Source organism: Perognathus longimembris, chromosome 17, assembly GCF_023159225.1.
Source record: "Perognathus longimembris pacificus isolate PPM17 chromosome 17, ASM2315922v1, whole genome shotgun sequence".
Lineage (NCBI taxonomy): Eukaryota > Metazoa > Chordata > Mammalia > Rodentia > Heteromyidae > Perognathus > Perognathus longimembris.
The window spans coordinates 21,933,705-21,958,516 of NC_063177.1; the positions used below are offsets into that span (position 1 = coordinate 21,933,705).

General features: G+C 38.0%; 1 protein-coding gene across 2 annotated transcripts in view; it reads right to left on the minus strand.

Annotated features, from left to right (window-relative positions):
- The window catches only part of Myo1d (myosin ID), a 338,468-nt gene that overhangs the window by 208,386 nt on the left and 105,270 nt on the right, over nucleotides 1-24,812 (minus strand). For both annotated transcript variants that reach the window (XM_048365802.1, XM_048365804.1), the window contains exons 6-13: nucleotides 24,161-24,256; nucleotides 21,878-21,994; nucleotides 20,797-21,000; nucleotides 18,035-18,180; nucleotides 17,842-17,956; nucleotides 12,346-12,516; nucleotides 7,946-8,016; nucleotides 4,757-4,831 (exon numbers count right to left, since the gene is read on the minus strand). In XM_048365802.1, coding sequence (XP_048221759.1) covers nucleotides 4,757-4,831; nucleotides 7,946-8,016; nucleotides 12,346-12,516; nucleotides 17,842-17,956; nucleotides 18,035-18,180; nucleotides 20,797-21,000; nucleotides 21,878-21,994; nucleotides 24,161-24,256 — 995 coding nt within the window. The remainder of the gene's footprint in view (nucleotides 1-4,756; nucleotides 4,832-7,945; nucleotides 8,017-12,345; nucleotides 12,517-17,841; nucleotides 17,957-18,034; nucleotides 18,181-20,796; nucleotides 21,001-21,877; nucleotides 21,995-24,160; nucleotides 24,257-24,812) is intronic.

Below are 24,812 nucleotides of genomic sequence, written 5' to 3' on the forward strand. Positions count from 1 at the left end.
CCAAGTCCTCCCATTTCCTTATAAACGGGGAAATGACATTCTTTCAAGTGAGCCAGACCCAACAAAACATAGACTCTATGGTTTCCCTCACTGGGAACAATTAGCACATATCTAGGATGATCCTAGAAGAAGATCACAATAGCTTAATAGCTATGCCCATATGAACACATAAGATGATGCTAAGAGAAATGAACTCCAAGTTATGGAAACAAGTGTTTTATCATTGTTATTTTCAACATACCACATGAAATTATGCCCTTTTTCTTTTGTCTTTCTTTCCTGTGGTTTTACTCCTGATACCACTGTACCCTGGTACAGTGGATAATGTATATATGTGTATTGGAACTAGGGAAGGGAAAGAGAATACCAAAATTGAGAGACAAAGGGTAAAAAGACAAACCAATGCAACAGAAATACTTAAAAAACTACATGGTATAAACCAACTGTATAACTCATGGGCGGGGGGAGGGAAATGGGGAGGAGGGAAACAGGGGAAAATGAAGGAGGAGGTAACATATTGGATAAGAAATGTAGGCACTGCCTTATGTATGAAACTTCTGCACATAACTTTAACAATAAAGAAATGGAAATAAAATAATAAAAATGCTTGGTCTTAAAACAACAAGAGCAACAACATATTTCACAGTGGAAAATATGAAAGTAAAAACATCTTCTACTTGAAAGAAATATTCATGGAGAAGAGGTAACTATAAAAAGCAGTTCTTCCTAAAAATGTAGATAGGGACATAAAATAAGCATTTTGACACTTTTCTAGCAAATCCCTTTATTGTAGCTAAATTTGTGTACACTTTTACAGGTAGCACTTAGAGGGCTTCAGCATTCTATTGACATGCCACTAGGACTGTTGCAACCCAATCTAAAAACTGCACTTCAGGAAAATTTCCTTATTAAAAATCATAGATTCATTATTTGGCTCTGTTGAGACATTTTTTTAAAAACACATGATAATGATCTTAATTGTGATTTTCTTCCCATTTATTTCATCTTGGGTGCTTTTCATTTTAAAGTAATTGGAACTCAAAAGTGTTATTTCCCTCTTGGACACTTTTTCTTTTTAATTTCTTTTATTGCTATTATAAAAAGTGATGTACAGAGGAGTTATAAGTTACATAAGACAGGTAAAGAGTACATTTCTTTTTGAACAATGTCACCCCTTCCCTTGCTCTCTCCCAGTTTTCCCCACCCATTCCCATCCATAAGCTGTATTGTTTATTTTCAACATAGTGTCCAGTGAGTATCTCTGGAAACTTTTTCTTATAGGAAAATTTGTTCTTCTTGATTTGGGATTGAAAAAGAAACAAGATGATGCATGCATCACTGTTGTTTCACTGTGCTTACTACTACTGCCAACATTTTGCCCATTTTTTCCTTTGTATAAAATTGAGATGATTACCCAGAGCACCTAGTGAATTTCTGTATACACTATTCAAAATAATAGCAGCAAAACAAAGCAATGGTTGGCTATTAAGTGAAGAAATGATGATGTGTGGAGCAACTAGGTCTATGAATGCAGGCATATCAATACTCTTGACCCTTTATTACTGCCATGCATGTAGCCACGTACCATCAAAAGTACCTGTAGATGGGCATTGCTGGCTCATGCCTGTAATCCTAGTTACTCAGGAAGCAGAGATCTGAGGGTCACAGTTCAAAGCCAGCCCAGGCAGGAAAGTCTGTAAGACTTTTATCTCTAATTAACCACCAAAAATCTGGAAGTAGAACTGTGGCTCAAGTGGTAGAATGATAGCCTTGGGCAAAAAAAGCTCAAGGACCATGGCCAGGTCCTGAGTTCAAGCCCCAGGACTGACGCCTTCCCTTCATCCCCAGAAAGTACCTATAACATAGTTTACTGATCTGTGGCTCAGGAGCTCAGTTTGATCACTTTATAGTCCTATTTTATAACTTTCCAGTCATACATTTATATCAATAAAAATAAGCACATAAAAGTATATTGCTTTCCCTAAACTTTTCTCAGTTTAGTCAGATTTCTTTTCTCTGTCATTCATTATTTTTATTAGTTGTACAAAGGAGTTGTCATTTAACAAAGCAGTTTCAAAATACAATAGATTCTGATCAATGTTACCCCTTTCAACATTATCACCCATCCCTCTCCAACCTTATTCTGACCCTTACTCTATTCCTCTCCTTCCTCTTCTTAATTTTGTAGTATATACACTGAACTCTTGACTGCATTCTTCCTCTCTTCTCCTTGTCATCTGTCTTCTTCTTTCCCCTTGACCTCACCACACCCCTTTTTTCCTAGTGTTTATTTTGTTGAACTTTGATTTTCCCTTTCTAAGGAATTACACTATTTGAGTTCTCCCTTGAATCTCCCATATTTCAGTTAATACATTTGTATATACTTGCATACCACCCAACATATTTACTTATAAGCTTAGGTAATCTAGCTTCCACATGTAAGGGAAAACATGCATCATTTTTTGTGTGTGGCTGATTCTACACCTTGATTATGGTGAACTTTACAGAATCCTAGTTTGTAATGCCCCAAAGTGGAATTGCTGGATCACTGGACAGTTTTATGTTTAATTTTTTTAAGTTTTAAAAACACTTATAAAGGTAGTGTACAGAGGGGTTACAGGTTCATAAATCAGGTTTATGTTTAATTTTTTTGAGGAACTTCCACATTGCTTTCTAGAGTATTTGAACAAGTTTTGTATTTCCACTAACAGTGTAGAGTTCCCTTTTGGCTGCATACTTGACAACATCTGTTATGATTTGTTTTCTTGGTAATGGCCATTTAATTGAGTGTGAGGTGAAATCTCCATGTTATTTTGATTTGCATTTCCTTTATAGTCAGAGATGTTGAGCATTTCTTCATGTGTCTATTATCCTGATACCTTTAATTATTAAATTTTTTTCCTATGTTCCTTTATTCTGAATATGCTTACTAAGCAATAGGCACTCTGGATTTTTTTTGGCCAGTGCTGGGGCTTGAACTCTGGTCCTGGGCACTGTCTTTGGGCTCCTTTTGCTCAAGGTTATCACTCCTCCACTGGAGCCACAGCTGCCACAGCCAGCTTTTCTGTGATTAACTGGAGTTAAGAGTCTTATGGACTTTCCCGCCCAATCTTGGTTCAAGCTGTGATCCTCAGATCTCAGCCTCTTGAGTAGCTAGAATTACAATAGGCATGAGCCACCGGTGCCTGGCAGTCTGAATTCTGTGGGTAATATTTTTCAATTAATTATCAATTTATAAACAAGTGTTTTCAATGCCGTTTGACTTATTAAAGCCTTCCAATAGCAAGAACCAACCTGTCACACCAATACAAGTATTTCATTCCACGTGACTTAGATTTTTGACTGGAAATGAATCTATATAATGGTCTATTTCCACATTAGTCTTTTTTTTTTTTTTGGCCAGTCCTGGGCTTGGACTCAGGGCCTGAGCACTGTCCCTGGCTTCTCTGCTCAAGGCTAGCACTCTGCTACTTGAGCCACAGCATCACTTCTGGCCATTTTTTCTATATATATGGTGCTGGCGAATCGAACCCAGGGCTTCATGTATACGAGGCAAGCACTCTTGCCACTAGGCCATATTCCCAGCCCCTCCACATTAGCCTTGTGAGCATAGTTATGTTAATTTATCATGGAGAGATGTAGTTATCCTCAGTGAGCTGAACCTCAGGGCAATGGCGAGTTTATGAAAGTAACAGATACCACTCTGTATAGCCTCTTAGACATAAATAAGCCTGGCAACATGCTGTGATACCTGGCCAAAGGAGGCTGTTGTTCCAATATGAGTCAACACTTTGTACACAGAAAAATTCCAGCTATTTACTCCTTAAAATAGGTGCATCTTCCCTGAAAGATAAACACTGAAATTCCTTTCCTTAAGCTGATTTTCCCTGTGTCCAGCTCTCGGGTGGGCACTTGCCCATTTCCATGTATTTGTAACTTTCTGATGGTGACAGAATCATTCTTGGTGGGCTCAATATTCACACAGATGAACTAATATTTTCAAAGAACTGTTTTAGTACAATGCCTTTCCATTTTCATTCCTGTGTTCTGTCGAGCCCATGTCTATCAGACATCTGTCCAAGGAAACCAGTGTTGTCAGGAGCTGCATTAGCAGATATAATAGTCAGTCCTGGTCCTCACCTCATTCCTGCTTTGACAGGATTTGATAGTTTGTCGGGTTTTTTTTTCCTCCTTTCCTACCCCTGCCCCCCCTCCCATTGGCTGGACCTCTGTGACACCAGATTCCTAGTTTAAATTTCCATTCTTTGCCTGGTTTTATTTTGCCCATATTTAGTTGTTTTGTGAGAAAGTCTATCTGCTCAGTCAGAACCAGTACTGACTGACATTAGATGCCAATCTCATATCAGCGTGGTCCCATAGGTGGGAAGAGACATTACCGTGGGAATATGGTATGTCACACATTCAGCTAGGCCAAAGGTTACCTAAAACTTATGTTACTTCTGGTCTGGCCTTGGGATTGCTAAGTACACTAATAAGGGGTAGCAGATGGTCATTGCACAGAATAGTGTTGGAGGCAATCCAAAGGAAATAAAAAACAATCATATTAGTAATAGATCTCTATCCTAAGTTTATAACTTAATAATCCCATGATCATACACAATTTCACCCATGAAACATAATAACGTAGAACTAAAAAGTCTTCCAGAAACTTGTCACACAAAAATAATTGTGTGCACATATATTAAACGATGAATGTCAAAGAGTTTAATATCAATTAGTAAAATATCAATCATACCTGTTATACATGAGGCGCTTGAAATCTTGAAATAAAGTATCTTTATTTTTATCTATAAAACCAATGGCAGAATAGCTAGTAAAGAGAAAACACAAACGCATGCATTATTCCTTGTGCAAGAGCCAAGTTTGAGCTTTTCTATGAGTCTATGCACTTTTCCACTGCTAATTATTCACTCAATTACTAAAAAGCTGCTACTGCACACCTGGCTCTAGGTTAAAGGATACTAAGTTTGCCTCCTCAAAAGAAAGGCTTTTCCTTTTCCCCTGGAGAAGGAGAGCCATCATCATTCTTGTTAAATCATCATATTCTACTGCAAGCTTACCTCAAGAAGATGACTTCAAAATGATAGCTGTAATACCATCCAGCATTCCTAAGATAAAAGCAAAACAGCAACATACGGGAACTAATTGTTTCATCCATGGGGAGTTCAAGTGACTTGCCTAAGTATCACTCAGTGTTCAGGATAGGGTAAAAAAAGTCCAAGAAGAACTGCAAAGGATAGTAAGAATTGAATAAGCAGAGGAGAAAAAGGCCAGCAGATCACACAGGGAAACAGGCAGAATGAAGAGATAGAAGCAGGCACATGCAGGGTGTTGTGGAGAGAAATGAGCCCAGTTATTCATGTTTTGAATGAAGAGTGAGAAAAAGATCCTGAAACAGATTTCTGCCAGCTAAGATGGCAATTGGTGAGAAAAGTTGGCATGGCAGCTATGCTGTGGCATAGACTAGCAATGCCTCTAGAGGGAGCCACTTTGTGTTGGGGGTAGTAGGATATTTGGGGCTCAGGGTAATTAAGGAAGCAGAGGGTAGGAGGTTGAGCAAACAGTAACTCTATACACTGCCTTTTCTTATAGTTTCACTTTCTTGTCTGTTCTTTGGTAATCACAATAATGTAAACAATTCCTAGGTCTCTAATCCTGACCCTTTGTGTTACATATTAAATTCTGCAAGAAAATTCAGTCTGTGCTAACTGTTGGCACTTGAAGGTCACCTGCCTTTTCAACTCAGGTCTTCATAATACTTTCCTGTCATTTTTGACTGAACTCTTGAAATCACCTGACTTAATCTATTGTGAAACACATACAATGTGAACTTCAAGGTCCTTAGTATGATTTTCGGGACTCACTGTGACTTGATCTCAGTTTACTTTTCCAGGCATTTCTAATCTATGCTACAAAAAGGATTCACTCCAATCAAAGGACTCTAGCTGCTAGTTCCTGAATATTTTTAAAAACATCTTCCCACCTCTTCTAATAAAAATAATTCCCTACATCAGCCTTTCTAGGTTTACCACAGGCAGCTAAAAATATAGCTTTATTACTCTGCATTGTGATAACACTTGTTATTACTCACATGGTAATTATTTCAAACTATGCTTCATTGTATGCATGTATGGATGTTCAAGTTGCCCAAGTATACATACAATCGTGTGTGTGTGTGTGTGTGTATCTTGATTTGGAAGCTTTCTGTGGGCAAGGTCAACGCAAAGCATTACATACACATAAGTAAAAAGTAAAAATATCACTGAATATCAGCTAGGGTTCTGAACTGAAGTTTGGAAACAGTCATTGTCTCAGTTCTTCCATATGTGACCTTGGTTAAGAATTTACATTCTACATAAATTTCTTCCTATGTAAAACAAATAGGCTAGACTTTGGGGTCTGAAAGGCTCTGCATTAATTCTGAGTGGTATGACAGTACCCTCTTAAGTCTTGGGTTTTCAATGGAAGGTAACTGTGTGATACCAGATTTTCATTATTTTAGAATTTAAGAACAGAGACAGAAAATGTAGAAAATGGTGGCACTCAGGACTGATGGCTAGTTTGGCAAGTAGGGTGATAATTTTGAGCCAAATAATTATATGATTCTAGTGTTTTAACTTAAATTAGGAATACCTATTAAAATTTCTTCTAATGTATTTCCAGCCTTTATAAGGATGCCATTTGCTTTATTTCTTATTTTGATTTCTTCCCGTAATGGTTTACATGGAAAGAATTCTTAATGTAAAAAAGGAAATGTTCATGGACAGTGAACATATACTGAATATAATATGAAAAATGACCTCCCTATTAAAGCTATCCCTATTAAATTCCCTGGAACCTAGGAACTTTGCCTTCTGTGGTAAAAGGGCTTATCCTGTAGAATTTAGGGGAGTCTCAACCATCACAAATGTCCTTAGATGGAGACAGGGGAGATTTGACACAGGTATCTGACAGAGAAGTAGGCAATGTACCACAGAGGCAGAGATGAGAATAATGTGAACATAAGTGAAAGAATGCCCAGAGACACCAAGAGCTAGAGAAAGGGGCAGATTCTCCCCTAAAGGAACCTCCAGAGAGGGTACCCTATTGCCCTCTGATCCCATCATTTTGAACTTTTGGCCTCTGGAACTAGAAAGGATAGCTTTCTGTTTTTTAAGTACCTACTTCTGATAAATTGTGATAGGAATATCTGGAACCTAACAGACCATTTACATTTTTCTACTTACATTTTCATATCAATTTCTGTTTTTATTGTAGTATCTTTGGAAGAATATGGCTTGCAATAAGTTTACTTTTTAAATTTATTTTTTCAAAATTAACTTGAGAAATAGTACAGTAAAATTGCTTTTTTATGTTCTACCCTTGTGATTCAGCTTATACAGGTGTGATCTGGTCTACAATGCTAGGCCTTTTTCTGTCTGTCATCATGTGCTCTCATGTCACTCTCTTCTCTTCCTAATTTGTTCCCATAGCCAACTGTCTTTTACTTTTAGGATTCACCTTGATGTCTCTCCCTCAAGCAAGACTTCTCTGTGTTCCCCACACTGTGATTCTTCGGTTTAGCTCTTCCTTTATCTTCATTATAATGATTCAGATGTATCTGTATCCTCCACACAGCTGCCAGCTGCTCCTGGGCAGGGCCCATGGTATCCTCTTTCTGCCTTATATCATAACATGTCTCCAAGATTTATGGGTCCATTAACTGATTGCTACTGATTACCAATTATGTGAGCACACAGTATATACTTAATAAAAATCAAGGAATGAATAAAGGTATGCTATTTTCTTCAAAGAGACTAAAACACATTGAGATAAGAGATTAAAACAAATGACAAGAAAGTAAATGATAAAGAAAACAATGGATAGTTTCCCCATGAGGCTGCATGCAAACCATCATGCTAGGGAAGTGAAATAAGATACTCACACCACATCCCCTGCATAATGCCGAATTCGAAAATCACGGTCAAACTCCAGGCTTTTGTCTGAAGCACAGAGCTAGGAGATCAACAAGGAAGTTATTTTAAAAACAGACATTTTCAGTTTCCTGAAAGTATATTCTAACTTAATATGTCATATTATCATGAGTGAAATCACATCATTTGGGGCTTTAGACAGGATTTTCATGGAAATATTAAACTTTCACCAGAAATCCACATAGCCCGACTCCATTTGCCAGCTACTCTAACAGAAGATGTGGCCAAATGACCAGGTTCTGGACAATGGAAGTGGAGTGTGGCTATTCCAGGTCCATTCTGTAGTGGTGGAACATCCCCTCTCCTCCTAGTCAGATGCAGAGGAGAGTCCCTAGGGATGGAACATCCAGACAATGGAAGAAGTCTAGGTCCCTGGGACAGAAACAGTCTTCAGTTGCGTCTCACACTTAAATTTTGGCTACTGACTTAATGCAACCAAGCCTCTTCTGCTTAATACTTCTTTCTTCTCCATGTTCTGCTTGGGGAGAACTGTACTCAGGGCTTACTGTTTGCTATGCACACACATCATACAATTCTCATAACCCACTGTTTTACAATATCTCTTTTACACCCATGAAGACTGAGGCTTAGAGAGGCTATGCAATTAACACAGATCACACAGCTAGTCAGTAGAAGTCTTGGAAAGGACCCACAAAAGTAAACATAACATCTGTGTTTTCCCCATGTAAACAGTGGATTGGCTCATCTGCCGGTTGAATTCCAGTTCAAGTCTGCTTCTTCACAGGAGATGGACTGAAGGGAAATATTTTATGGGAAGACAGTTTTTATATGGCTCTAGAGGTATCCATGACATTTCGCAACCTTCCTCATTACAGTATCACCTACACTTCTTTCTCTGAAGGATCATTGGGTATCCTACAGGCTAACACAAACACATAAGAATCCATACAGCACTGAGCATAATTACAAACAAAAAATACTAGATTTTAATGTTAAAAAGTAATCCCAATCAGGATGCTGAGTTCTACACTGATAACCAGATTGCTAAAGGAATAATGAGTCTACTAAGTGAATAAGTATAGGAACTTAGACTTCTAAAGTTCAAATCTTGGCTACCATTGCCATCTCACTTGGTCTCCTTTAATCATCACTTTTTCTCTATTACTAACTCCTTTTATAAGATCTTTTCATTTATAAAAGTCCTAAATAAGGGCGACTGAAATGGTCTGTACATTAGGAGAATAGTCTTGACTCTGAACACAAATCATTTTTCATTTGTCTTTATTTCTTTGCAATAAATTATACATTTATTATTTAGCTTTCTATTTAAATACTTCATATGCTACTTCATGTCTTTCCATGGTAACTTTAAAACATAATACAGAGCTTAGCCCCAAATGAAATGATTATTAGAAGCCAGAAACAACTTCTTTTTCCTTCCTATTCCTCCCTCCCTCCCTCCCTCCCTTCCTCCCTTCCTTATTGCTGGTCCTAAGGCTGGTACTTAGGGTCTATGCACTGTTCCTGAGTTTCTTTTGCTCAAGGTGAGCACTCTACCCCTTGACCTATAGTTCCACGTCTGGATTTTTAAGGGTTGTTTATCGAAGGTAAGAGTCTCATGGATTTTCCTGCCTGGGCTGGCTTTGAGCTGAGATCCTCAAATCACAGCCTCCTGAGTAGCTAGGATTACAGGGATGAGACTGTGATGACTGCCTTCATAAACCTTTTATTTAATATGCTATTAAATCTAGTTAGTAAAAAATCAGTAGCAAATGATACCTGGATCAACATACAGGCTAACAGCATTATAACAAAAAGATTTAATATCCTGATTCAAATATCATGATAGCTTGGTTATTATATTTCTTTCCTTCCTTACGCAAAAATCCCTCAAAACAACACACTTCAAAATTCTCCACTTAGTGTTGGGTATTTGCGGCTCACATCTGTCATCCTACCTACAAAGTGAGGCTGAGATTAGAGGAATTTGGTTTGATGCCAGTATGGGGAGAAGAGTCTTTGAGACTCTGTTTCCAATCAACCAGGAAAATGCTGGGCTGGAGGCTCAAGTGGTAGAGTATTGGCTGAGCAAGCAAGCCAAATAAACATTAGTTCCTAGCACGAAAAAAAAAAAATCTCCATCTTGATATTTGTCCTGGGGATGCTAAAATAATACTTGGTCTGAGAGCTGAGAAATCAAAAGGGGGGTGGGAAGACATTGCCACAGATAAATTGCTATTTGATATTTTCTATGAAATCAGCTGAGATCTGATGATCCTGGCTCAAAGCCAGCCAGGAAAGAAAAATCTGTGAGACATGTATCTCCAATTAACCAGGAAAAAGCTGAAAATGGAGGTATGGCTCAAGTGGTATAGTGCTAGCCTTGAGTAAAAAAGCTAAGGAAGCCGGGTGCTGGCAGATCATGTCTCTAATCCTGGCTACTAAGGAGGCTGAAATTAGATGATTATGTTTTTTTTTTTTTTTTTTTTTTTTTTTTTGCCAGTCCTGGGGCTTGGACTCAGGGCCTGAGCACTGTCCCTGGCTTCTTTTTGCTCAAGGCTAGCACTCTGCCACTTGAGCCACAGCGCCACTTCTGGCCATTTTCTGTATATGTGGTGCTGGGGAATTGAATCCAGGGTCTCATGTATACGAGGCAAGCACTCTTGCCACTAGGCCATATCCCCAGCCCGATGATTATGGTTTGAAGGCTGCCCTAGCAGAAGAGTACCTGTGAGATTCTTACCTCCAATAAACTACTTAAAAAAGCCAGAAGTAGTACTGTGGCTCAAGTGGTAGAGTGCTAGCTCTGAGCACAAAGAGGCTCAGGGACAGTAGCCAGGTTCTAAGTTTAAGCTCCAGAATGGGAGGGGGGGAGGGAAGCTAAGTAAGAGCATGGAGTCCTGAGTTCAAACCCCAGTATGACACAAAAATAAAAACGTTAAAAGAAAATCCAAAACAGAAAAAGGGGGATTATTAAAAAATTGGTTGACAAATTTATGCATATAATGACCAAGTGAAAGGTACCCCAAATTCTACACACTGCAAGAATGTGCAGCAAGCACATGTCCATTTAGCACACATCTGTGGCATAAAGGGGTATGACTGAAAGTTTAACTCAGAACCCTCACATCAAATGCAGTTTTCAGTATCTGAAGACAAACTTGTAGCCATAAGTAACTAGCTTGATTTAAGAATCAGCTAATCAATTTGTTGATGATCTGCACTTTAGCTAATTGTGGAAATTTTCTGTTCTGATTACATAATTTTAAAAGGGATAACTCATAAAATAGATTTATTCATGCTAAAAATGGCAATGTATCAGAGATATACACAAAATCACAATATTTTGTTTAAATCAGATTTGAAAAGAGAATTTCCTGCCCCTTTCTGTATGTGAAGGAACAGAGGCTTGTTTTCCCTGCTGTTTATGGTTGCTGGACAAGCCCGTATTTTGGGGAAAACTGGGTGATGAGGCTGTGCCCTTTCCCTATACAGGTTCCCTTCCAAATGCTAGTGGGCAAATGTACTACATTCAAGACCCAGAATAAAGGCTTGACTACCCTAATTGCTGCCACTTATTACAGAGATGAGATTTATTTATTACTTTTTTTTTTTTTTTGGCCAGTCCTGGGGCTTGGACTCAGGGCCTGAGCACTGCCCTTGGCTTCTTCCCGCTCAAGGCTAGCACTCTGCCACTTGAGCCACAGCACCACTTCTGGCCATTTTCTATATATGTGGGTGCTGGGGAATCGAACCCAGGGCCTCATGTATATGAGACAAGCACTCTTGCCACTAGGCCATATCCCCAGCCCTATTTATTACATTTAAAAAAAATTAAAATTCATCAAAAATAGGAGTTAGAAGGACATCCAACTCATTGAAGAAATGAGTTTCCCTATAGCAACCAAAATGATGAGATTTTGTCTGATTTCAAGAAAGTCAGTCTGAAGAACCATGGTAGAATATACACACTCATTCTGCAAATAAGGGTTCCAGTAAACAACAACAACAACAACAACAACAAGGACAAAAGCTATTTCTGTGCCAGAATTATCAGATACAGGCGTAAAATTCTAGCACATGAACAAGGGACTCTGCAACTATTGGTTCTAAATGACATCATGCTTTTAAAGAACCATGTTCATTTTTCCCATTTCTAGCAAATTATAGTCTGTAGCGCCCTCTCCTGGACACCATAATTTTAATAAATCTCATTCTGTAAACCAGAATGGCAAAATTATCCCACAGTAAGTGATTCTTTAATGGAGTTTTATGGCTTTTTGCCTCATTTGAGTGGACATTCCTTTAACCCAATATAAAGTAATTTTACCTGATCAAACAATGAATCAAATCTTACAGATCAAAATGAAATAAAGATCTCAGTAGTTACCTTTCTGCTAGAAAAATGACCATGTTTGCCTAATTTACTGTTAAGGGCTTCTAGAAACATTCCATCAGTGACTTTGCCGACATTCATGCAAGCATCATCCAGGATGGCAATGATGCCTTTGTGCTGCTGCTCCACGAGGTCCACAATGATTTGGTTGTTGAAGTAATCAATCTGGAGAACACAGAAAAGAGGCAATTCTCAAGGGAACAGAGATGACAGTGGGTACATCAGGGTACCACCATTTGCTTCAGGAGCTAAGGTAAAATACCTTGATGTCAAATATATGAACAGAACTGATGAGGTTTGAGGTATGACACTAAATAAGGACACAATCTGCTAGTTTTACTTTACAATTTCTTCACTTAACTTTACATAATGAAACACTCTTGTCAGAGACCACTGTAGCGTAAGAAAAAGATAAGTTAGATCACATTTCTCCCCTTCTGAATTCTTTTAATACTGTCTCCATACCCCATACCCAGCTGCATTCTTTTGTATTCCCAGTCTCCCAGTCTGCTGTCAACCATAGGTCCAGTTCCCCATGAAGGACTAATGAAGATCTTGAGAGTATTACTCCATAATGAAGTAAAAAACTACACAAATTTGCAGTTTTGACTATGTGACCCCCAATGACTAAACTCCAAAAGACAACTCCTACAGTTTCCCAAAAGTTAAAAACAAACAAACAAACAAAACACCCAATATATATGTGAAGCTTGGTGCTGGAGGTTCACATCTGTAGCTACTTGTTTTTTTTTTTTTTTTTTTTTTGGCCAGTCCTGGGGCTTGGACTCAGGGCCTGAGCACTGTCCCTGGCTTCTTTTTTGCTCAAGGCTAGCACTCTGCCGCTTGAGCCACAGTGCCACTTCTGGCCATTTTCTGTATATGTGGTGCTGGGGAATCAAACCCAGGGCCTCATGTATATGAGGCAGGCACTCTTGCCACTCGGCCATATCCCCAGCCCCTGTAGCTACTTGTGAGGTGAAGGATGGGGGGATTGTAAATGGAAGTCAGCTCAGAGAAAAAAAGTTTAAGAGACCTCATGTCAAACAGTAGCTGAGTACTATGCATCTATCATCCCAGCTGTGGCAGGAAGCATAAATAAGAGAATCATGGGGGCTGGGGATATAGCCTAGGAAAGGGGGGGAGGGAGGAGGGTATGAGGGACAAGGCAACAAACAGTACAAGAAATGTATCCAATGCCCAACGTATGATACTGTAACCTCTCTGTACATCAGTTTGATAATAAAAATTTGAGAAAAAAAAAAGAGAATCATGGTCCAGGTTAACATGGGAAAAAAATGAGACCCTATTTCAAAATAACTCAAGTGAAAAGGGCTGAAGCATGTTTTAAGCTGTAGGATACCAGCCTAGCAAGCACAAAGACTTAAAATCAAAACTCATCACTGATAAAAGTAAACAAAGCATATAGGGTCTAAGAGTTTTTAAAAATAATTTTAGGTAGAATACATTTTTTAAATTAATACTGTATCTAAGTATAAGAATAAGCTTCCTGCTTATTTCTACAAACTTAATGAAGTTGTAAATAACTTCTGGCTTTTTAGCAACTACAATATATACAAGATCTAGACAGACACTATAGTCTGACAGCTTGCAGCGTATTATCACCTCACATAGACAGCACATCCAGGCCTCAATCAGGCAAGCTGTGTCACAATGGGGTTAGCTAATTACCAAACATCTTGTGTGTTGATGTATCCTATGTCACATACCTAAGCTGAGCATTAATGTAATGTCTACAGACCTAATTCAACACTAAAGTGCTTCATATATTACTGTTCAGTGCTTTTAAATCCAGAGACTATGCCAGTTATTTGTGGCTTTTAGCTCCATTCCTAATCTTATACATTCTCTTCTATATTGCATGGACTGAAGCCTATAAACTTGGGAGAGGAGAACTTTTACCTTATTTTTTTAGGTGCTTTTTTGGTTTGTCCAAACCAGTAGCTTTTAAGTGGTAGTAGTTTGGTTTCCTGAGGACACTGGGAATGTCAGGAGACTTTTTTTTTTTTATCGTCACAAGAGGAATACCACAAGCACCCAGTGGGTAAAGGTCAGAGATGCTGCTGAATGCTCTCCTATGTGTAGGACAGCTCCCATGAAAATAATGATACGCTCCGTAATTTCAGTGGTAATGAAGCAGAGAAGCCTGCTCTAAACATGTGTCTTTATTGTGGGCATTTGGAAAAAAATTATCCTAAAAAAGATTAAATAAAGCATTGCTGACATGAATTGCTGACATTTCAAATTGTGGGAATATAGTGTTAAAGAATAAGTTATCTGTCTGAGGAACAAAGAATTATCTTCTTAAAATTCCAATTGTATGACTGTGAGTTACTGATCTTTTCTGAAAATGCTAGTAACTGTGAGTTTGCAAGTTTAGTTACTTAAGCACTACTAAAAGTGATGGTTTCCAAACCAGGTTTTTCCAGCAACCTATTCCCAGGAGGTTCTTAAGGATATAGGGTGCCAGGAGATGCGTAGGTGATGAGGTAGCTCAGGGTCTTGGGGCTCTAGTTTCCCATTCCCACTTTAAGTATAACATCTTTGTACAATGATTTTATTGGGCATGACTATGGAATTTGAGTAACAAGTTTTATGATTAAATTTGCTATAAAAATCTAAGCTTCAGATATACTGTGCACTATATAATATATACTATATAATATATACTTATATAAGCTTCATATAAACTTTATTGATTTGCATTATGCTTTAATGTGCTTATGAAGAGTTCATTTGAGTGTCAAGTTTTCAATAGCTAAAATAATTTGAGTACTATAGCACCAAGAGTTTTCAGAAGTGAATAAATCAGAATAATATAAATCTCTTAGTAGAATTCCATACACATTCCATGAAGTAGACTGGGGAAAAAAAACTGCTAAGACTCTAACACTAACAACCAATGTATGAGATCTACAAGGAATAGAGAAACATACCAAATGACACATTGGTATTAGGATTAACAAGATCCAAAGTGGAAAATGCCACAGAAAAATGTTCACCCTTCTAAAAAAGAGAAGACGCACACATATACAAAGAGTTTATAAAACAATCACAATTTAGACAACTATAGAAACATTATTTAGATGGAACTCGAAACCATCAACAACTATGTCAACTGAGAAAGTGTAAAATTAGAACATTGACTGAATATTTGATATTAAAGGAATTATTATTAGTTTTTGAGATGTGATAAAAGTATTGTGGTTATAATTTCTAGTAAGAATACTTTTTGCTCAGGAAGTACACAGGTGAAGAAAATGTGATGTCTGAGATTTATTTCAAATTAACCTGGGATGTGTAGGTATGGAACAGAAGGTACAAGAAAGGCAGTCCACAGATCATTACTAAGGCAGAGTGCTGGGACATAGTATTTATTACATTCTTCTTTTGAGCAAGTTTCAAAATTTTCCATAGTAAGATTTTTTAAGGGAATCACTACATTCAGAAGTTTTGGGGTTTAAGAGAAATATCTAGAACAGAGATTCTAATTTTAGTGGTATGGCTGGCATACAGTTACTGTTATTTGGGGTTAGCCTTCTGTTCCCTCTTGTAAACATATCTCTTAACTTATTTAGCTCAGAACTTCTAAATTTTTAGGACTATTCATGATATCTCAGATGAGGAATAACCTACTACAATTGTTATTCTTCTCTTTATTAGCTATGTCAATGGAAGTTGGCATTCTGATTTTACAGGCTATTTTTTGACTAGTACTTTGGACTCATATCTGAGTAAGTTGTGTGATAAAACTTGCTTCAGAACATTTTAAGACTCATTCTTAGGAAATCCCCCCCCCCCCCCGCACCCCTTGCCAGTTGTGGGGCTTAAACTCAGGGCCTGACCTGGCTTCTTTTTGCTCAAGGCTAGCACTCTACCTCTTGAGCCACAGTGCCACTTTTGGCTTTTTCTGTATATGTGGTGATGAGGAATCGAACCCAGGGCCTCATGCATGCTAGGTAAGCACTCTACCACTAGGCTACATTACCAGCCCCTCTTAGGGTGTTTCATATAAACTTAACTGAACTGAATTACAGTGTAAATATGCTTTGAGAGTTTACTATTTAAGTTAAACTATAGATTGCTTTTTACTAAAGTAACTGATGACTTTGGTTTCTTTGTAAATGAAGTTTATGTTAACACACTGCAACAACAATTTTATGGCATTCTAATGTTTAATATATGATAGAAGGTAAAGATGCAATTTTAGGCAGGAAAGCTATTGAGTATACTATTTTCTCCTCTTTTTTTTTTTTTTTTTTTTTTTGGCCAGAATGAGAGAAAAAAATAGAAAGGTAGGTAGGAACATCGAAGTAATATGACATTCAAATAGCTTTTTACTGCTACTATGTTGGATGTCAAAAAACAAATATTGGCTTTATTTTTATTGTGTGGCAAAGAGGATAAACACAATTTTGTAAACAGAATTGTATGGAAACCACAAGATTTTGTATCTTTCCAGTCCATTCTCAAAATCATTTTAAAATACAAAGTTATAGGAAAGATTATTCATTTCTTTTCACTAGCAGGATGGTCTAAGGATAGGGAATAAGGAAGCTAAACAAGTCATGCCTTTCTGCTGTTATCTCTGAGGTTTGTACTCTGGGCCAGTCTTGACTTCTGGCTATATCTCACCTGATTAGTGTGCCTCTGACACTTATTCAAGCTCAGAAAGAGCCACGAAAAGAAAGGTGATAACAAAGGAAAGCAAATGGAGATGAAAGTCAAACAGGTGTTCTAATGTACAAGTTTTAAGTAGTAAGACATTAACTGGAAGCCAGTTGCTCAAGCCTGTACTCTTGGCTACCCAGGAGGTGAGATCTGAGGATTGGTGGTCCTAAGCCAGCTGGACGGAAAAGTCCCAGAGAGACTCTTATCTCCAATAAACCACTCAAAAACTGGAAGTGGAACTGTGGCTCAAGTGGTAGAGCACTAGCCTTCAGCACAGAGGCTCAGAGACAGCGTCTAAGCTCTCAGTTCAAGCCCCACAACAACAACAACAACAACAACAACAACAACAACAACAACAAAAGAGAATATGAACATCATCACCTGCAGACACTGAAAGGCCATTTAGTTAACAGAGCAGAGAAGAAAAAGAAGAAAGAGGGAAGGAAAAGAAGGTAGATTTGAAAGCTAAGTTTCACTAATCTTTGGAAAAACTTGCTAACTTTCGGATGATTCTAAGCTTTTGTAGACATATAAGAACCAGAAAGCCCTTGGGTTCAGCCATGCAGTGAAAATGTTAGGCTTATAGTTTCTATCTTGGAGTTTCCTGAGCTCCAATAAAGAAGTCTGTCAAATTAGAAAAATCTTACCAACTACTTTGAAAATGAACTGAACTACAAAGCCCTAAAAGAAAAGCTAAAGTTCAGATGTCTCACATACCTATAAAGAAACATCTAAATGGTAGGACCTGATGTTAACAACCATAGTAAAACATTCAGAGATATTTTCCACAAGTGTACTCACGTGCTTCCAAGGGATCCCCTCCCGCTGGTATTCCTCTTGCTCTTGCTTCAACACCAGCTGAATGAATAGCTGCTGCAGTTTCTCATTACAGTAATTGATGCAGAACTGTTCAAAGCTACATTAAGAAGAACAGATTAGGTTTCAACAAATACAACATAAGCATCAAGAGTTGTAAGTATTTTTCCCCATTTACCTGTTGTTGTCGAAGATTTCAAAGCCATAGATATCCAAGACACCAATAACAGTGTTTTTTCCATGGATTGTGGTGTCATAGTTCTTGACCTCGATAATGTCATTGATGCGAGTGACGATCCAACAAAAAAGGCGCTCATAGATTGCCTATGAGAAAAATTACACCATAAGTTTTTGTCAATTCAAGACTGAGTCCTCTGTTTAGATTTGTGATGTCTTAGATTCCTGTCTAGCTTTTTTGTTTTTAATTCTAGCTACTTGGGAGGTAGGGATCTGGGATTGTTGTTTGATGTCAGCCAGGCATAAAAGTTTATGAGATTTCATCTCAACTGATGTCTAGGCATGGTGGTACACACCTGTTATTTTAACTGTGAGAGGAAACATGATGGCTGGGTGCTGTGGCACATGCTGTCCTCCCTAGCAACATATGGAAGCACAAGGATGACTGAAGCCCAGACTGGTCTCATCAAAGTTAGACCCTATCTCAAAAATAACCAGTGCAAAAAGAGGGTGGAGATGTGGCTCAAGTCATAGAGGGCCTGCCTGGTGAGTTTGAAGTATGAGTTCAAACCCCAACCCCATTCCCAACTTATACAATGTATGTATGCCAAAGAACAGTAAGAAGTTTGGATTTTTGAAAGATGAGTGATCACTACATGTAGTCCAACAACATTCTCCTGGCGTATTTCTATACCTAACTGTATCAGTAATATGTCTACTCCCTACTTAAGTCACTTCATTTTACCAACTACAACAAAGTTGGAAACTAATGAGTTAATATCTATGATCTACTAAAAATATATGAAATCTAAAAATATAAATATTCACTTATAATGCTAAATAAGGATATGAGATAAAAGGCACACCATACAGCACACACTCAGGTCCTGATATATAATGCTCTGCAGTTTCTCATCTTTAGAAAACCAATCCTTGACCTCTCCCTCAGATGTTCCTCGTTATCTAAACACAAGGTCTCCAGTCTTCATCTATCCCAACCTACACACTACACACTACACTGTTGTCCTATTATCCCACTGACATGGCCCGTTTACTTGAACCTGGATGTCTTATCTTCTCCACATCACTCAACCTAATTTTCCACTCTATTACTGAAACAATTCTCCTCCCTGGGATTTTTAATGCCATTTAATTTCCTTGTTTGACCTTTGGCAATATCAGGTAGAGGCTCTTGCACCTAGTTTCTAAAATTTGAGGTTCTTTCTGGTCCTCTTCATTATCTAACATTCTGAGTTTTGTAACCAGTATTAAATAATACTAATATAACAAGGCACCCAAAGAGAGTCTCTGAGCTATGGACTTGACAAAATATCACCTGGCAATGGTATCTTACACCCATTTCAATTCATGTCCTGGCAGGTCCTTAATCTTCTTACCTTCCCAGAACTTTCCCTACCTTACTAGGTATAGTTTGTTGAAGATACAGCACTAAGCAAACACATAGTTTCAGTCTCCAAAAAACCTAGGTAGTCTGGGCTGGGGATATAGCCTAGTGGCAAGAGTGCCTGCCTCGGATACACGAGGCCCTAGGTTCGATTCCCCAGCACCACATATACAGAAAACGGCCAGAAGCGGCGCTGTGGCTCAAGTGGCAGAGTGCTAGCCTTGAGCGGGAAGAAGTCAGGGACAGTGCTCAGGCCCTGAGTCCAAGGCCCAGGACTGGCCAAAAAAAAAAAAAAAAAAAAAAAAAAAAAAAAAAAAAAAAAAACCTAGGTAGTACAGTGAAGGGAAAAAAATCACACATACAATCTCTGTATCTCTGTCTCTGTCTCTCTCATTAACTATAGGATAGGCATGTAACATCTAAAGGGATTTAAATTATTTAGTGCTAAAGGAGGCCAGGGAAAGCTTTCTGAAAGTGATGTTTGAGCTGAAGTCACTGGGCTGAGTAAGAAGCAGGCAAGGGAAGAGGAAGAAAGGCAAGCAATTAAATAGAGGAAATGGCATATGCAGCAGCCCTGTGGATAGAAAGAGAAAAGGATAAAGAACTTGTGAGGTCTGAGGAAAGATGAATGTGCTAGAATGAATAAAGGTGGCTGAAAACTGTATGAAGTGGCAGGAAAGATGGGTTGGAGCAAACCATACTAAGGTAATATCTTTAATTCCCTCATGGACACAGTTGTTCTCATTTGCTGTTGTGACAATGCTGCTCACATCAGGGGACTCTGTATTGAGATTTTGATGGCCAGAAAGTCTCCCTATGTCTCTCTTTTTTGTTTTTGGTGGTACCCATGACTGAACTCAGGGCCTTCTATTACCAGCAAGTACTCTACTGCCTGAGCCATGCTCAATTTTTTTTTTTGTCAGTCCTGGGGCTTGAACTCAGGGACACTGTTCCTGAGATTCTTTTGCTCAAGGCTAGCACTCTACCACTTTGAGCCACATTCAGCCTTTTCTGTTTATGTGATACTGAGGAATGAAGCCCAGGGCTTCATGCATGCTAGGCAAGTACTCTACCACTAAGCCACATTCCCAGCCTTAATCCTTTTTTAAATCTTTCTCAGACAGGATCTCATGCTTTTGTCTGGGACTGGACTTAGACCTTCATCCTTCTACCTGTCTTCCCAGAAGCTGTGATTATAGGGATGTGCCACCACACCTAGCTTGTTTTTGAGTGTACTACCACACCCAACTTACCATGGTGACAGCCCTAGCTTGCTGTCAACTAAATATATCCTCACAAGAATTCTTTCATGCAGCTGAGATAAACAAGGGCCCCACAAGATGCAAATTCAGTCTCACCTTAGCAAAGGCATCTCTGCCATAGCTAGCTTCTTGCTCCGTGTGCTGCTTGTCGATGATGTCACGGCCTGTAGCCACAGTCCGGTAAAGAAGGGCTTTCTCAACCATGTCTGTCTTAGTAGATAGCAATTCTGCTATTATAGACACAACCTTGCCATTCTCAATAAGGGGCGTGTCACCGTCTACCATAAATTTTAAATTTCCCTATATCAAATATGAAAAAAAATAGCACACACCATTTCCAATGAGGTTCTGAAGCATTATGTCAGGGGTATATCTATCAATTAAGATGGAATTCAAATGACTTTGTACCTATCTTCCTAAGTATACTGCATGTATTTACATGAAAACTTAGCACTTCAGCTAGTCTTTTTTTTTCTCCAGATAACTGTCTATCTTCTCATTTCAGTGTACATTTCTAATAAAGGTTCTACATCTAGTGCCACCAAACCTATGAATTTTTTTGCCCTTCACTATAGTGCTGGCTTCATGCCACCTTGTGGAACTTCTTTCTCAGTCTATGAGATGAGCCTAAATACAGTTCTAATCATCTATGATCCTACATGAAATGCCATTAGAAATGTATGTCATTTTATTTATTATTATTATTATTATTATTATTATTATTATTATTATTATTTTTGGCCAGTCCTGGGCCTTGGACTCAGGGCCTGAGCACTGTCCCTGGCTTCCTTTTGCTCAAGGCTAGCACTCTGCCATTTGAGCCACAGCGCCACTTCTGGCCGTTTTCTGTATATGTGGTGCTGGGGAATTGAACCCCGGGCCTCATGTATACGAGGCAAGCTCTCTTGCCACCAGGCCATATCCCCAGCCCAAATGTATGTCATTTTAGTAATAAGATCATTGCTGAGTTCTCTCCTTGAAGCTAACCAGCTCAAGGTTCAATGATATCAAAGTAGTATAAAGTGGTGCAGAGAACCACAAACTAAAGTTCTTTATAACACAAGCAAAATTCTTCCTAAAATTTTCCTTTTAAGATCTGCAACAAAGAGGTAAATCCTTCTGAGACAGAAACTGTATGCACAGGGAGACAATCTATCATAGAGGTGTTCATACTCACCAAGTGAAGAATAGCAGCTAGAATTTTATACACAGTTTGAATCTCCTCAGGTTTGAAGCCAATTACTTTCATGGCATCAGCGACTACTTTGAATTCTGCAGCATCATTGATAGAAGACTAAAAATGAAAATGAAAAAACTTGAGTCAAAGACATTTCACATGAACATTACAGCAATTATGAAACTAAAGTTTAACCAAGGACTTGATGCTTTTGTAATAAATCCTTTAAGATATCATGAGCATTCAGCATTTTAATTGTACATGGGGGAAAAAAGTAACTAGCCCTTCACGATTAGAGGCAGAGTTAGGGTGGTAGAGCACCAGCCAATAAGCAAAATCATCAGACACCAAGTTTGAGATCCAGACTCAGGTAAAAAAATAAATAAATAAAAAGGAAAAAAATAAATTATACATGGTTTTTATATGTTAAGAATAATTAAAATGTATAACACAATACAGTTAAAAGCAAACTTAACCAGGATTTATTATATGATTTCATTTACAAATATATACATAATCTGCTGAATGTGGTAGTACATGCCCATAACCCTATTACTCTGAAGTGAGAGACAGGAGAACCACAAATATGAGACCAGCTTGGGCTACAAGTATATCCTTGTCTCAAAAAAGTGTGTGTGTATGTGTACACACAAACTTTTCTTATTATTTCTAGATGGTAAGATTTTCCTTTAGTTCAACTTAGCTGTAGGATTGACTATGATTCTTTGTTTCTGTTAGAGAGAAAGGGGGGAAAAAAGGATAAATCAGAATGGAAAACTTCAATAAAAAGGGAACCTAGGCTGAATTTGTCAGAAAAGAGGCTAAATTTTACTATTTAATTTCTGTGGGGATTTTATATGACTCGCCAAAAGTAATTTGGCAACAAAACAACCTCACTGAAAAGGGATATTATCAGGCAATGGCTTTTAAGTGTTGTTTCCCCAGTCTCTACATCTTTAAGTATCCCTGGAAATTCTCAGGCAGTTGGAATGCTGCCTTCTATTGTTTTGTTTTCAATTCATTTTCAGCCAAATATTTCTGCTCTTACACTACTGTAAAAAGCTAGTATATCTCAAATGTCAAATAATAAAAAAACAATTATAAGGACCCATGCATCACTGATTTTTTATGCACAGCAATAAAAATATTGTGAAGCCAGTCATGACAGTGTAATTGGCTTAAAGAATAACAATGTTTAAAAAATTAAGAAATATATCCTAGATTCTTTATTTCATTTTTCAACCAAAAAAAAAAGCAAAGCTTTTTTTTTCCAGTCTCAGGGCTTGAACTCTGGGCTTGGGCTCTGTCCTTGAGCTTCTTTTGCTCAAGGCTAGAGCTCTACCATTTGAGCCTCAGTGCCACTTCTGGCTTGAGTAGTTCATTGGAGATAAGAATCTCACAGACTGGACTGTCCAGCTGGCTTCAAACCTTGATCCTTAGCTCTCAGCCCTCTCAAGTATCTAGGATTATAGGCGTGAGATACCAGCACCCAGCTAGCAATGCATTTTTATCATTAAAAAAGTTAAAGAAATATAGAAAAAAACAAACACAAATATTCAGTCTCATTCTTCCTGAGTAAGCAATTAAAATTGTCCTCTACATCCTTCATCTCTAGGTCTATGCATTTATATATGTTTCCTCCCAAAACATAGGATTAATGTAATTAGTACTTTATTAGTTATCACCAACAAATGGCTTCATTATTAGGATTAGTTGTAAAATGATTAGCAGAAACCTAATTGGAAACAAAAGGGCAAAAATGTGCTTGCATATGTAAATACAGCCTTTGCATACAAGGGAAATGGGTAATTTGGAAAGCTGAATACACAGATATGTCTCAAGGTCACACAACTATTTTCAAGATAGATACATCCACATCACTATTTGGGAAAAACAAAACAAAACAGTGAATGGAGAATGAAAGTGCTTTTTAATTTTGCACTGTCTTATCAACTTGCCTTTGGCAACAATCATATGAAACCTTAGGAGGCAGATTTCCTACTTCTGCTAATACTTTTATAGTATTAAAATAAATGCAATCAAAAGAAAAAGTAAAAGAAAATAATAAACACAGGAAAATAACTTCTATTAGACGGTAACAAAACAGTCACTTATTATTTAGTTATGTGGTCAATTCAGTGATGTACTGAATTCTGTTCCTGAGAATTTTTAAAGTAGAGATTTTTTTCCCTAAGGGCAGCAGACTTGGCCAGATAGTTAATGTCCCTTCTGATTCTCTGTTTGCTTCTATGCCTGAGCAATCTTCAAGATAAAAATCTTCACCTTTAGTTGAGCTCCAGCATGAATATAGTTGTAGGATGAAAGGGATTTCTGGAGATGTAGAGAGCGCAGGGTCTGCTCTGAAGCCCCCTGGAGCAGCTGAAAAACATTTAGTAAGAAATAAATGGGCAAAATATATACAAAACCAAAAATACCAAGTATTCAAAGCCAGTGGTAATTTAATTTTTATTCATTTTCTGGACTTTATTCATTTAGTTTGTCCTGTTTCATGTTTTGAAGAATTATGTATTGTTTTGATTTGGGTTTTCATTATTGTTTTTAATCTGAAGATAAAGGGCAATATCATGTTATCACATGGTAAACTGTCTTGAGGAACATTACTTAAAATGTCAGTGTATATATAACATAACAAGAATATTTCTTGCTTTGAATATGGCAGCTGTAAGACAGGATTCCTTGCCCTGAGGTGGTCATAACACTGTAATTATAGATGGGGCATAGGGCTGTTCAGAATTTAGAAAAAGTCAGTATTCCAGAGAAGTAAAAGGTACCAGTAGACAGTGATAGGCTGAGTCACAGGTATGCTGAAATATCTTTCCCCATCAAGGGGAAACCAGGCAACCAAGAGACTGTTACTAGTCATGATGGCTGAAAATACACATCAATATCTTCATCCAAGTGGGAAAATCCTGGC